At 31.9% G+C, this 15,177-nt stretch overlaps 1 protein-coding gene across 1 annotated transcript; it reads right to left on the reverse strand.

Moving 5' to 3' along the window:
- Positions 1–127: 127 nt before the first annotated feature.
- Positions 128–8,013, reverse strand: LOC125826883 (GATA transcription factor 26-like). Its single transcript, XM_049506226.1, has 8 exons — positions 7,507–8,013; positions 4,770–5,138; positions 3,843–4,272; positions 3,446–3,518; positions 2,929–3,032; positions 2,466–2,652; positions 2,237–2,357; positions 128–745 (listed from the first exon to the last, which is right to left on the reverse strand). Exons 1-8 carry the CDS (start codon positions 7,544–7,546, stop codon positions 456–458), a joined length of 1,614 nt encoding a protein of 537 aa, XP_049362183.1. The 5' UTR covers positions 7,547–8,013; the 3' UTR covers positions 128–455.
- Positions 8,014–15,177: the final 7,164 nt, after the last annotated feature.

A 15,177-nucleotide genomic window follows, 5' to 3' on the forward strand; every position in this document is an offset into this window, starting at 1 on the left:
TCATTGCCTAATCTCAGTTTGTTAGAGGACTCTTGTTGGTGTCCTAGATACAAATTTCTATCACACAACAGACAAGTTTGGCAAAAGGATAAGCAAGGAAAGACTTAACAATCATCATCAACAAAACTAAAAGACAGAAGGGTGTCCTCAATTTAAGTTAAAAGCTTCAGTGCATACAAAAATCTCTAGACATCACCACCTCTGCATTTTCAGCTATATTGTACAATTTGTCAACCTATACAAAAGGATGAAAAACAAGCATAATATCCATCCGCTAAATCCAAAATTTCGTTTAATATTAGGTTACCTGCAAAAAGGCAAAAGGCAACCATCTGAATCCCTTCGCGGAACTTTCTATATTTGGTATGTGATATGCAGAGACAGTAATGTGGTTTGGCCCAATAAGGTTGTAAATACGCTACAGACAGAAAGCCAAGTGTGATAGTGTTGTGTTTCTAGGGGTGGATGAGGTGCGGGTATATGGAGCTACTGCTTGTGCTTGCTTGAGCTGCAAAACTAGCTGTTGGTAGGAGGAGTTCTGCCTGAGGGAAGGAGCTGTTGGATGGCACATCCAGCAGCAAGTCCTGATCAGAACTTTCATTTGTAAAACGGAAGGAATTCTCAGATGGCAATGCGAAAAGGCTTTTTGGACTGAAGCAAGAGCTATCATTCTCCATGATTTCCTTCTGTTCGTAGCTGTTTTTCATCGCCACCCTCTTGGGGCTCTTCATTGTTGTTTTTACCCCTGAAGCAAAATTCAAATTAACTGTTATTTCCGTCTGAATTAAAAACAAGTTGAACAACACACTACACAAAAATGGAGAATAGGATAGGTTTGATTTCTTCTGAAAACAATCAATCAACTAAGCATTGATCCTGCTGCAATGGGGGTATAAAAAGCTCATTTCGCAAGAAAAAATAGCTTCTAATAGCTTAGAAAATGCTTGATAAAAGTTACGTACCACAAGACGTTAGTATCCTAATTGTTATCACACCTTTTATATTATCCCTTCATGGTGGCATGGAGGACCGGGGTGGATCATGTGGTCTAGAAATACTGATTTTCCTATTTAACATTTTATAATGCTTACCTAATCATATAAAGTTGTGATTTTCGCAAATAGTTGTTTTTACTATTACAAGGTATCTGCCAGGATGAAGGGCCAAATATACTAACAAAAAAAGTAAATAAATGGAGAAATAGAAAGAGAAGCTGAGATGTACTTGCTAATTCGTTCACCATTTATTTATATTGATTTCAGTTTCAATTATTGCATTTCCTCCTAGACGTCAAAATGCACGAACTAGGCTTACTGAGTAATCTTTAGACGAGAATAGGCCGTTGCATAGGATGAACATATTCTGTTCTTACCAGCTAGATAAAGACGTTTGTGTAGAATAAAATAGTTGGATAATTCAGTCACCTCAGTGCGTCAAAAGCCAATGGATACCAAGATGCCTACCGTGTTCACAATTTTCTTATGCTCCTTCCCCAGCTTCTACAACTTCTTTGTATTACCCACATGATCAGTGGCGGATCTATGCAGAGGTTTGGGGGTGCCACGCCACCCCCGAACTTCGACGGAAACTCTATATAAACATAGGTATATATATATATAATATTTATATAAATATAAAGCGTGTCACCCACAAAACAAAATTGTCTTGTGGTGCCATGGTAGGAGGGCAACTTTAGAAGGCTGATGTTGCGGGTTCGAATCCCATTTGTACCTATTTTTTTGAGAAATTTGATGCAGACGTTTTTTAAGAAAAAAAAAAAAAGGCTCCAAGCACTGGCACAATTTTTATTTTTATTTTTTTATAATTGTTAGACTTAAATTAAATTAATTACATTATTACTCCTTTGACTTTTCTTTTATTTGATTAAATACTCAATAAAAGTGTAATATCTTATTATTTACATTTTATTGATTGATTTATGATATATATCGAAAAGACAAATAATTTAATCAAATATAAAATTAATTTAATCGATAAGTCTATTTGGCACCCACGGACTCTAAATCCTGGATCCGCCACTGCACATGATGCAGTACTCTTAACATTTTAATGAAAATAAAGACCCGAGATGTAAGTATCTACTACAGTCTATCAGGAAAATTTGAAAAACTCCAAGTATCTTGGGGTAAAACTTTGTTATATAAAGAAGCTAGTCTACCAGACAGGAGGATTCGTAAAATGCCATAAAAGAAATAAAAAGAGACATGCAACGAACCTAAATATTTTGGATATTGCCCATCGCGTGGTCTCTTCATGTTCACTGAATGACCTGTGCCAAAAACATTGCACCCTCCAGCAACTTCAGAACTACTGCTACTATTTTTACATTTCATGTCCTGACATAGAAGTAGATTAGTTTTAAACTTCTATCTAGCAAATGTTGCATATAAGAGGGTGGATCGCTCATTGAATTTTCATATGACAAATCATAAACAAGGCCTTACCTTAAGAAGATTAACTTGTTCCACCCACTTTGACTTCATTAAATAGCACAACATAAACCTCTTCAGGTTTCTACATTCTTCTACTGTCACCCCAGATAACGAGTTATCAAAAACGCCTTCTGCAAGTAGTTTCTGGAAGGAAGACAAATTCTCCTCAAATTGAGAGCTCTCGAACATGCCCCTGAGACTGCAGAGAGAATTGAAAATAGGAATAAGATCAGAGCTCAACAATGCATTCTTCAATCAAGCACCAGCACTTTATGGTCCAAGTTCAACATAACCATCAATTATATTTCTAAAGCCTGAGTAGCACAACTGAGAGAGGTGAATCAAAAGAACAAGTGGTAAGCCCCAGAAATGCAGCCTCTCAGTCAAAAGATAAGTTCATTCCTCCATTTTTCTGGAAGGTTTTTCTTTTAATCAAATGCTCTTGTAATCCAAAGTACAAAGAGATCGTACAAACCTCTCGGGAGGTGAAAAAGAATCAACTGGAGGTAAGTACTTTAGTAGTTGCTGTTGCTCATCACTTGACAGATGCCTTGTGAATTCTTCATAGTTAAGTACATCCTGCATAAAGAATTGCCGTCAATCAGATTCATTTCTGCATATCGCTTATCTAAGAGAGTGTAAACTGTAGAGTCATGTTTAGATTCTTAAAGTAACTATTAACAACTAAAAACATGGTGAAAAACAAGCTCGAAAATGGTTCTTTACCATTATAGAGGAAGCTTATCCATGCAAACTACCATACTGTAAGAATTTTCAGGTTAAAGTTCATGCATAATGACAATTACATGTAGAAGATAATTATAACTCTATGCAGAGAATACCCAATTCAAAAGCCTGAGACGTAGGAAAACAGTGTGGAATAGGAAAATGTTCCATCTACACAGACAAGTGACCTTGTATGAAGCATGATATGGTTGTATGATATGAAGCAATCAAAAGTTATGCATGAAATAAAAGAGGCAGTAAGATACCTTAAGGTCTATGTGGCACAATGGCGAATTATGATGTCCGAGAATCTGCAATTTTTCAAGGTGGTCCCTGCTCCTGCAGTTCAAGATGAAATCAGAAAGATGGGAAGTATACACCATCTCAAAGAAAATAGTACCAAAGCTCTTAGACTATTCAATTATGTATCTGAAACCACCACAAGAATTCCGTTATGACATGTTGCAGGGAAAACATGGACCATATCATGTTAACACAAGTTTCTGTTCCACATATCAGTCTATTTGTGTAGCCATACCCTGTCAACCAATAGTAGCACAGTTATGCATTTTAACACTATATCCTTTTGACTTCTTTTGGGACACGTGGCACAGTGTTTCATTCTCAAGGCTATATGCTATCCAGCTATAATGAAGAAAGTACCTTTTAAACTGTTCATGTTCCACTCCTTGACCAGAAGGCTTCTGGGTTCTCTGAATTACCAGGTTTGATGAATTGACACCCTTACTAATATTTACAGGTGGGGTAGTCAATTGTGAATAAGCTTCATTGGATGAATGGTGCTTGTTGTCAACCGACAGAGAGCTGGCTTCTGATTCTTCTTCTCTACCTATAGCACTTGGATGCCGAATGAGCACACTTCCATGTCCTATTTCAACGGAGACCATCGGCTTGTCACTTTCAAGAAGCAAATCTTCTTCAGAAGATCCAGAGAAGTATGAACATTGTTGTTCATGTAAGATGGTATACAGGTCTTTGGTAAGCTTTTCAACTGAAGATTGCTTTGGACGATTGACACATGTTCTCTTCCTTGAAGGCACCGTTGCATCCCATATATTTGATTGGGCAGGGCCTGAAAGCACCATAAAGGGGTAAATATTTCATGCAGCTAGAGTGAGAATTCAGTAAAAGGTGTATCGAACAAAGTCAGGAAGGATGGATTGACAAAAGATACCAATACAACTTTGAAGACAATTAACTCCTTGAGTTTAGGAGGTCAATTGAAAGAAGTAATATAGCTTGACCACTATAGAAGGTGCAGTATGATATATTGGTATAACTGATCAAAGATGAAGAAAAAAGGAGCAGGTAAAACCAACAATGACCACCTGTATGATTTCTCTGGTAGTTATAAAAGATTGTATTAGTGTACAGATCTATATCTTGAGGATACAAGTCATTAACTTCTATCGAAGAGGATGATCTTCACAGAAACTGAACACAGACCTTTTGGGAGAAGCAGGAGAGAGTTGGTAATATTTTTTGAAAGGTAGGAAAAGTTGGCAGTTTAAATGAGAGAGGATGCAGCTTAAGTTGCCGTTTGCATGCCTGCATTGCAAAAGAATCTACCTGTCAAATCACTTGCTTCAGCACTACCAAATTGTCCATAGCTTTCAGTGTTTGACACGGCAGAGCCGGAACTTGACCTATTGCTTGTATCTTCATCTAAAGCCTTACGGTGGAAACCCTGATGATATTCAGGAAGAATTCCAATTTCAGGATTATCATGACTTTTCTTTCGTTTCAGCATCTTGACCTCTTTGTTCTTAACAGGAAAGTTTTTGAATCTTGAGACCCTGTAATCTTCAAGATCATCTGGTTCAGCCCTTGCATGCAGAGGAGTGTAGTTTACCAGTGTCCCTTTTGTTCGCCACCGAGATCCACATGCATTGCAAAGTATTGGCTTCTCTGGTGGTCCATTACGCCAAAGAGGAGTGCCTGCAGCATGAATTCACCATTTAAGACTCTACTCCAATTACATAATGTGGGAAGAATGAGAGGCATCTAAGAAGTATGACAATCCGGAAATAAATGATTGCAGAAACATCTTGCTCATTCCATAACAAAATAATAGTGTAAGCATGTAATAAGAATTTTAACAAGAATATTTGTGGCGGAGAAAATGAAGAGACAATAGGACAGAGTGGGGTAAGTAGTGATTATATACACTGCAGGATGCTCAACATTCCCAAGCATGGAAAGAAAGAAGAAGGATCCAATGAATCGAAACTCAAAAACAACTATGAATGTAACAAACAACTTATGGGTTAATTAAAAGAGAAAATATCTCCTCCAAATTCACTTAATTTGATTAAGAAATTGCTCCTATATAACTAAGAGACAGATACCTATGCAGAAGTCTATAAGCATGGCAGTGGTTCATGCTGTTGACGGGAAGTTAAATTTGTCAATGGATGACCTCAGGGAGCAAGAAAACAAGAAAGAATTGGAGAGACAAGGAAGAATCTAAAGTAACTAAGAACAAATCAAATTTTCATTCCCTGATTTGCATGAGCAAGAAACACAGAGGCAGAAATCATTATACTGAAAAATGCAGTATGATGAGGAGCTGAACAAAGAGATAAATCAAGGTAAATCAATAATCAGGGTTAGAAGAGAACTGAGAGAGGTGTCCAGAAAGCCATAATGAAGTTCTCCAAACAAGAACTAAGCTGGAAACCAAACAGCACATTGAGGAGCTAAAATAGATAGATTTGCAATTAAATAGTGGCATAGGACAGACATCTAAGGCTATTTACTTGAAGATATTTACATTCCCTCGAAATGGGCCATAATTAAGTATCGCCTATAATATCTAGCCAAGTTTCAAATTATTATTCAAACCAGTTTATTTGCATTCTTGCAACAAAATGTGCTAGACCAGCTGATGACAACGTAATAGAGTCTCCAATGTAACAAGTCTTTTCAAGACAACTTGAAATGTTACAGAGACAATGCGAGCAACATATGCAGCAAAAGACAATAGGGTAAAGAAGATATCATCCAATGCCTGGAGGATCTTGCTGCTTCTAACTGTAGTGCAGACATTAGGAAGTTTTTAATGAACAGATAACAAGAACAAGTGAAGGAGGAGAGTATGAGGTCATATTAAGTTGAAAACAATGAACGCGATTCATGGGGATTACTAAGATAGGAGCGAAAACCCCAACCCTTTTCTAGTGATCACTCATCAAGAGCATGCTACTAAAACAAGGGACCTGAAGCCAAAGTTGATAATGTATAACTTTGAAGCAATGAAACACAAATGTCCCTGGGAAGAGCATCCTTTAATCAAATGGACTGACAGTTTGCTTATATGGAATAGGGAAATCCTCCCATCATTAGTTAGCTTTTGGGGTTGAGTTAGGCCACGTGTCATAACTTTACATGGTATCAAAGCCACATTCATCCCTGTTTGGGCTCCCGGTCCACGCTCCAACTGAGCCTCGGATGTGAAAGGGGTCTTAGAATCCCACATTGATTGGATAATGGACCGGTGGTTTGCTTATATGGACATTGGTAATCCTCCCCTTGCTTGCTAGCTTTTGGGTCAAGTTAGACTCGGGTGTCAAATCTTTACAAATCACAAAGATCAGATTCGTGAATTTAGAAATAGACCAATCAACATTTTCAAGTCATTTTTGTGCTGCTTTCATTCCCTAAAGAACCATATCAATGCCACCTTCAGCAAGAACTCAAGTCTGCCCAAACAATACATTTCTCTGGAGAAAGATTATGTCTAAACTTAATAGGGAATTGGAAGATCACAAATGAAGGAAAATGGATGCAGAGAATATTGAATACAATCAAAACATCTCCCAATTGCATTGCCATTTGAATGGAATTACATTGAACTCTAAATTGCCTAGTTACTAAGAGACTCTTGGCTAGATTTCAGAAGATACTGGAGAAGTCAATGGGCACTGATAAAAAGAAGATTGGGAACCAAAAGAAATCCCAGTTTCAGAAACAAATTCCAACTCAAAATCCACATTGAATTCCAAAAATGTATTTGTAGTCTATCTATTCAACAACCCAATAATCCAAACAAAACAAAATTCAAAAACCAAACTGAATAAGATGAACAACAACACATATTCCTCATATTTTTCCCCTTTTCAGAAAAAACCACCATATGGGACATCCAGTATTTTCATAATTCAACAACTAATCTAAACAAACAACATCATATAAAGTAACAAAGAACAATTCTATACTGGTAACAACCAAAAAGACTCAATTTTTCTTGAAAATTTCAAAACTTTATTATCAAAAACTTCAACACAATCAAGAATCATTAACTCACTTGTAACACCACAGTGATAGCAAGGCCCTTGCTTTCCCATCTTTCCAATATAACTTTTTTTTCACCCTTATACAATTTTACAAAACTGAAAATGCAAAAAGTTACAATTTTTTTTCTTCTTATACAAAATAAAATTGTATTATCTAGAAGTTTTGATTATTCCCTTCAATCCCTTTATATCAAATATACATATGGGTTCTTTTCTCTTGAATAAACCCAAAGAAAGTTATACAGAAAACACCACAACCAATAACAACAACAACAACAAAAAACAAGACTCAAAAGTAGTCTATAAAAAGTCCCAGAAAAACCACTGAATAGAGCAAAAATTGTGAAGAAGTAATTAAAAGATTGGGATGGGGTTTGTTGTTTTTGAGGTGAGAATAATAATAGAGTGGAGAAAAGAAAAGTCCATTATAAAGGAATCTAATAAATGGTTGGAAAAGAGGAAGGTGAAAATGGGGAAGAAGAGAAGGTGGGTTGTGTTTATTATGTATGACCTCTTTCTCTTTGTTCTTGTGTACCTTTTTTATTTTTTATTTTTTTGTATTTGAAGCAATTGTTTCAACTTTTCTTGAAAAAAAAAATCATTTTTTTTTTATTTTTGATAAATAAAAGAGATCTACTTGTAGTGTTTCAATTCCTTTTTGTTGAAAAAAATTTATTGTGATTTTTGAAGGATATTATTGCTAATGTCCTTGTTGACTATATACTTTATTGATAACTCCTTTACATGTGGAATTTTTCTTGTATCACTATTTGCTCACTTCTTCAAAATTTATTTTCTTTATAAAAAAAAAATTGATCATTTCTTGAGGGAAAAAATTAATATTGGTTTGTTTAAGTTATATATTGTGAGTGTAAAAAATATTGTATAAGTTATTTTTATTTATTATAGTTGGTAACGTATTTTATTTTAAAATCACGAATATGAATTACCTTTAGGGACCGATTTAGCACATCAGATATTTAATAATTTTTATTCAAACTTTATATATGTATTAAATATTCATTACAAAAATTATAAATATTTGACTATATATCTAATTATTGTCCTATATTAATTTAAATCATTATAGAAATTCATAAATTTTAAGTAACAAATATATCTCTCTTTAGATATTTTTGGGATAAACTGATTATGAAAAATAAATTACTAACAATATATAACTTAAACTCGAAAAGAAAAAAGATCGAATTTAGAAGAACTTAAATTTAATTTTTGCTTTAAAAATGACATAATATTATCATAAATTAAATGGAATTGAAAAGCAAGGCAAGAAAACAACAAAAGAGAGAAAGAAACAAAAGAGAGTTTGTTTCAACCTTTTTCACAATCTTTTTTTTTTTCCATGTATATTTATTTAAAATTTATATTATTGTTTTTTCAGGTATAGGATAAGTGTATTATTTATATATATATATATATATATATATATATATAGTTTAATATAAATTAGTAGGTCTTTATCTTTGAAGGAGTTTGATTTGGTGCAATGTGTGTCACTCTTATTGGAAGTTAGAACTGAATTCTGACCATTGATCTATTCCATGATCTTATTTTGGGGCTGGTGGGTCCCACTATGACATGGTATGCACTGACTAGGGTTCTTATTTTTAACTCAACTTTTTCTACCAAAAATGGCTTGTCACTATTTCTGATTTCTGAATTGAAGTTACACTACTAAATAGGTGAAATGATTATCGTGTCATATAAATCGAGACAGAGAAAGTAATATTAGGTTACAAAAAGGGTCTTTTATATAAAATTGATGTAGAGTATATGTGAATTTAAGATCTAAAGTCGATTAATTCAATGAATGTTTTTATTATACGTATATGATTGAACTTTCTAAGGGACTTTATATACATAGTCCCTTAAAGTTAGCATCTATTATCATATAGACAATTATAACGAAATCGCCTAAAATTCTTTTTCTCTCGATGATAAAGCTTATCGTCCATCATCTCACTAGCTGGCCTTGCCTCCATTATTTTGAAGCTATATTTTCTATTCGTAGTTTGCATGAATTTGTTTGGTACTGCCATCAAATTTGTGCTTTACCTCTAGATGAAATGATTGCCTCTGCTTGTCGGTTTTTCTGTGTGAGCCTCTAGATGCCTCGATTTTAAATTTATCTTACTCTTTTTTGGTCTTTTCTACAGATTCATATATATGAAATAAAATAAATTCAAGAACGTTATTAGGTCAGAGAAAGGTTTGATTCGTAAGCTAGCCCCCTTAAAACCTGTCAACAAAATTGAAAAACTCAATTATTCACATGCCACTTGTGAAAATCCTCAAAATATTAAGGATTAGTAAAAAATTCAATTACACCAAAATATGAGAAGTTATAGTAGCATATTGGTGCAAAGTTTACTTCCATTTTCCAAGCTCATTGATAATTACGCTTTTTATTTAGGACTTTAACTATTTAATTTTAATTTAGTGAACTGTTTCCTCTAGGAAACTACATTTTCAATTATTATTCTAATATTTCATTGAACTAAAAATCATATTATTATCACCTTAAGCTTCGATTTCAATTAAACAATGGAGCAAAATGAATAAAATTTGGCAACCAAAAATAGGGATCGTTTTGTAGTTGGTCAGAATTTAATTATGGAGGCATTAATTATGTATTTTCTATTTTGAATAAAATAATTTATATATTACAGATCAAACATCATATTAATTTTATACATAAATAGCATATTTTCTAAATAACTATCAAATAACTTATTTCTTTACTAGCTACCGAACAATTTTTTTTCCTTGAGTAAAGTGCATATATAGGGCTAGTAATTAGTATTATTGCACGGCGCCTACAATAAAATAAAATAAGTACAATTTTCTTAAAGAATCAAATTCAATTTTTAACAATAATCAGTTCGAATCATTATAATATTTTACATTTTTTAATCATCAAAAAATAAAATGCGTGTAAATATACTCATAGAAACCAACTTAATAATTGTATTTCGTTTTTAAGTGGTTAATTTTACAAAAATGGAGTGATGCTTTACTAAAAAAAATGGAATTAATTTTCACATTGACATTTTGATTTAAGAAGAGGTTTCAAATTTATAAATTTCGAAACAACTTGATGCTTTAATTAACATATTTTCAAGTGATATTCGAATAAATATAATTAAGTAATTAACCGTTTAAGTAAAATCTAATACAGTGTATGTATAAGAAATCTAAATTTTGTTAAATGTGCCTAAACATAAAATTCATATGTATCTATTAATTAGGGCAATAAGGGTGTGCTCGTTACAAAAGGTAAATAGTTTTCATCAAAAATATATTTTGAAAATGTTTTTAGAAAAATAAGCGAATTTATTTATTTATTTTATTGTGTTTGGAACGTAATGGCCTAATGAGGGGAAAGAATTCATGAGACAGCTAATCAAGATCGGTGACTGAAAAATACCATCTTAAAATAATTGTATATAATTTAGACAAATATTACGGGTGATAGGGTCATGAGGTGTGAGGTGGTGGAAATGGGACAACATGGTGGGTTTGAATATGAGACATGAAATATCACTTGTGAAACTTGTTTTTTCTATTTTCATTAGGAAAGTCATTTTTCTTATTTTTAATAAACTCATTTTTTTTAAAAAAAAATTAATCATCGAACATGAGAAAATTAGAAAATAATAAACCCGTGTACAAAAACACCCTAAGTGAAAATTGTGTATCCACTATGATGCTTAAGAATTAAGAAAAACTATGAGCTGTTACATCCCTTCATTTAGGTATACTGTATACACTTTTAAAATATTTAATTTAACTTATATTTATTATATTGGTGAGAGGGTGGAAAAGAAAACAATAGTTGAATCACTACAATCAGATTTATGATAGAGTCGTAAGTGTTCATTATTAATTAGAGGTTTCATATTTGAGTTTCTTTAGGTATAAAATCGTCTTGATTAGAGAGCAGATTATCCTATAATGTGAGACTTCTTAGCGTAAATTCAAATTTAGACGAATTTTAATATATGTATCGAATATCAAATACAAAGATAAAAAAAATATTAATGTCAAACATGTAAGTACCATTCACCTCCCTCTATTTGTACTTGTGTGTAGTCTCTTTACCACACTAAATAGGGACTTATTTATTCAAGGATTGATTTGAATAAAACACTTGCTTTGCCCTACCAAAATCCTTGCCCTCCTTGTTGGGTTGATCAAATGGAATTTATGTAATTTATTAAACTTCAAGCATATTCCAAAAAATTAAACAAAATGACAGTAAAGTGTGTATATATATATATATATATATATATATAGTAGAAAATAAAAGAGAAAAAGTAGAAAGATAATATTAAAATTACACCTTGATAGCCATGAATTCACCCTACAAGTGTACATGTTTGTTTGGTTATTCTTAAAAAAAAAAATATTAAATATAAAAAACGTCTTTCAATAATTAAAAAAATTATATGAATGATATTTCAGATCGTCTCTTTCCATCTTCAAACAAACTTCACTAGTCATCTATGTCCTTCGCAGCTTCACCCATCCTGCCTTGGCCCAACCACCACCATCGCTCACTCTTATTGATAATGTTTGTCTAAATTATATAGGGAAAAAGAACAAATATATCCCGAACTATCGTAAATGGTATGCAGACCGTCATACTCTTAGGACATTGGTGTCCCTGTTGTTCAAAAACTAGAGCATATATACCCTTTATACTAACGGACATACACGTGTCACAATCTTATCCACCAATCTGACATTTATTAAATATCGGATCGACGGATAAGATTGTGCCATGTGTCCCTATTTAGTCTTCCGTTAGAGTGAAGGGCATATTTGCTCTAGTTTTTGGACGGCATGGGCACCAATGTCCCAAAAGTATGACGGAGGGTATTTGCATATCATTTACGATAGTTTGGGGTATATTTGTCCTTTTTCCCAAATATATATAAATATTGGGCTATTGAGTTATTAAATTGTAAAATATTAATTGAAAAATTTATTTGTTTTTTGAAAAATTATTTTCACGGAAAACAATTCCTGAATTTTGCACCATCATGAGCAACATCCAAAGGTATGACCTAATAATCAACAAAATGGTTGTGAATTATGAAATTTCAATTCAACCCCACCCCCATAAGCAAAATATAGTAAAAATTTATTTCCATCTACACAAACTTTGTAGAGTTATATGATACTTGTGTTAATAAGCACGGGTGGATCCAGGTTATCAGATCAGATGGTGGGTTTCTCGAAAACCCAATATTTTTGTATCGAAACTCTATATTTATATTGCAAATTCATTAATTATAAAAGTTGATAGTTGAAAACTCTTAACTAAAAAAGTTGTTGGTTCGGTGTCATAGAAGGGGTCCCATTTCGATGCTCTAGTTCTTGACATTGGATTGAATCCGATTGTTTTACTGGAAATTCACAAATTTAACATCTTGAATCCGTTTGAGAGACGAGAGAGTTGCTCAAATGGTAAGCACCCCTTACTTCCAATTTGAAGATTGCGAGTTCGAGTCACAAAGGGAGCACAGCGAATGGAAGCTCCTAGGGAGGGTAAAAAAAAAAATCCATTTGAAATGAGAGTCCTATTCAAAAATCTTATTTAATTATATCGTATAATTTTTTTACGAAAGAGAAAGTTGAACAAGCTACGTTGAAAGCAAATGCATGTGCAAATCTCCCCTTGTTGCTCCTCTTTATAATTCACAAAATCACCCCCTTTTCTAAAAAAGAAAAAGAAAAAAAAGTGAAAAAGGACTTAAGAAAAATGAAAGATTAGGTATCCCACTTGGTCGGCTAAGGCATTTACCTTTGAGTTGGTTTCACTTATTCATTATTTTATTATTATTTTTTCTATTTTTAGTAAGGTAAAAAAAAACAAATATATTTATTTACTTAATTAATAAGTTATCACTATAACTAATTAAAGTCTAATTAGCAGGTAAGATGACTTGCACTATATTTTTTTCATATTTTTTTTACACATCACATGTTTTGGTACATTGCATAATATTGAAGAATCTAGCCAACTTGGTCCACTTAAGTTGTTTCATTATATGCCACTCCTTTTTTTTTTTTTTTTTTTACAAAGGTAATATATTATATATTCTTTAATTAAAAATATTATATTAGTAAGATAATACATATTGCTGTCACAATTAGTTAGTTGATTCCACACAATGTTTTGGTCTTAATGTCTTATAGTACCACTTTCTACTTGGCATGTAATATTATTCTTTTCATCCTTTTCTTATCATATATTTGTCTGTTTTTTTGTCCATTATTATTTCCTTTTAGGCTTCCAAAAGATTATTCACATATTTTCATTTTTTTTACTTACATATATTTTATAGTTAAAAAAAAAATATCACCATAGAGCTATCAATCTATGTATACCTCCCTTTAGTCCCACCCAATGTGAAGAAGAAGTGATTCCCTCTGTTTATATTTACTTATTGATGTCTGACTTGATAAACCTCTTAAGAAATGTTAAATAAATGATAATTTTATTATAACACAACTAACTGATATATGTTGAAAATGAATAGGAAATAATTATAGTACTAATTATGTATAAGGTGAATTATGTTTAAAATAATATATTATCTTTTAATTTTTTTAATTTGAATAAGTAAATATGAATATTTATTTTTGATATAACGGACAAATAAAAGTGAACAACAAAAAGTATTTTACTATGAGTATTTACTTGTAGATTGAATTTATGTACATGCATATATATAGGAATCAAAACATATCTAGTTTTGTTTTCTTTTCAATTCGGTCTATTTTGGAAGGTAACATTGGATTTGTCACGCTCGCATTGAAGTTGTAAATGAATTCAATTAAATTGTAAATAAATATTTTTTTATTTTATGGATTAGACAAGTCAAGATTGGAAAAAAATAATTGAATTGGTTATTTTATATTATATACTATGTATCTTAGTAGTGTTTGGCCCTAGATTTCGAATATTTTTTATTTTATTTAAAATTTATGGAGTGAAATTGAAATTTGAGTTATGCTTAATTATACTTTCTGAATATGTTAATGTCTTTATATGCAACTTCAATAATAAAAACTAAATTGAAAACAAGTTAAGTTGTTTTCAAATTTGAAATGAATTTAAAATTTTAATAATCAAACACAAATTTTCAAATTAAATGAAAAATTTATTTCAAAAAAAAGTAAATAACTTTTAGAATAATTATATCTTAGTCATCAATTAATGTTGATACTTGATAGTCAATCAGCAAATGCCACCTAACTGTCTAGAAATTCAAGATATTATAAATAAGGTAAATATTAACATTGACAGTATATTCAGGGGTTTTATTAACTTAAAAAGTTAATACAGGGGCTCGGAAGCAAAATTTAGAGGGGATGTCTTTTTCTAAAGCTACCAATTAGTTGGGTGGCTTCTTTTTAAAATTTAAGTTAATTAATCTTTACATAATTAACATGGACAAGTAAAGTATAGAATTTAGTTCTTCGTTTCTACAAAATATTAAAAAAATAATAGGAGTACGTATGTAATCAAAATAATTACCTCTAACTCAATTTTATCGTGAATTAGTGAGAAAATTTTGTCATTTTTTTACTCAATTTTCATCGTGAATTAGTGAAAAATTTATGTTATAAAATATGCTTTTCAATTCATT

Source organism: Solanum verrucosum, unplaced genomic scaffold (assembly GCF_900185275.1).
Source record: "Solanum verrucosum unplaced genomic scaffold, falcon-dt-bn FXZP01000060.1, whole genome shotgun sequence".
Taxonomy (NCBI): Eukaryota; Viridiplantae; Streptophyta; class Magnoliopsida; order Solanales; family Solanaceae; genus Solanum; species Solanum verrucosum.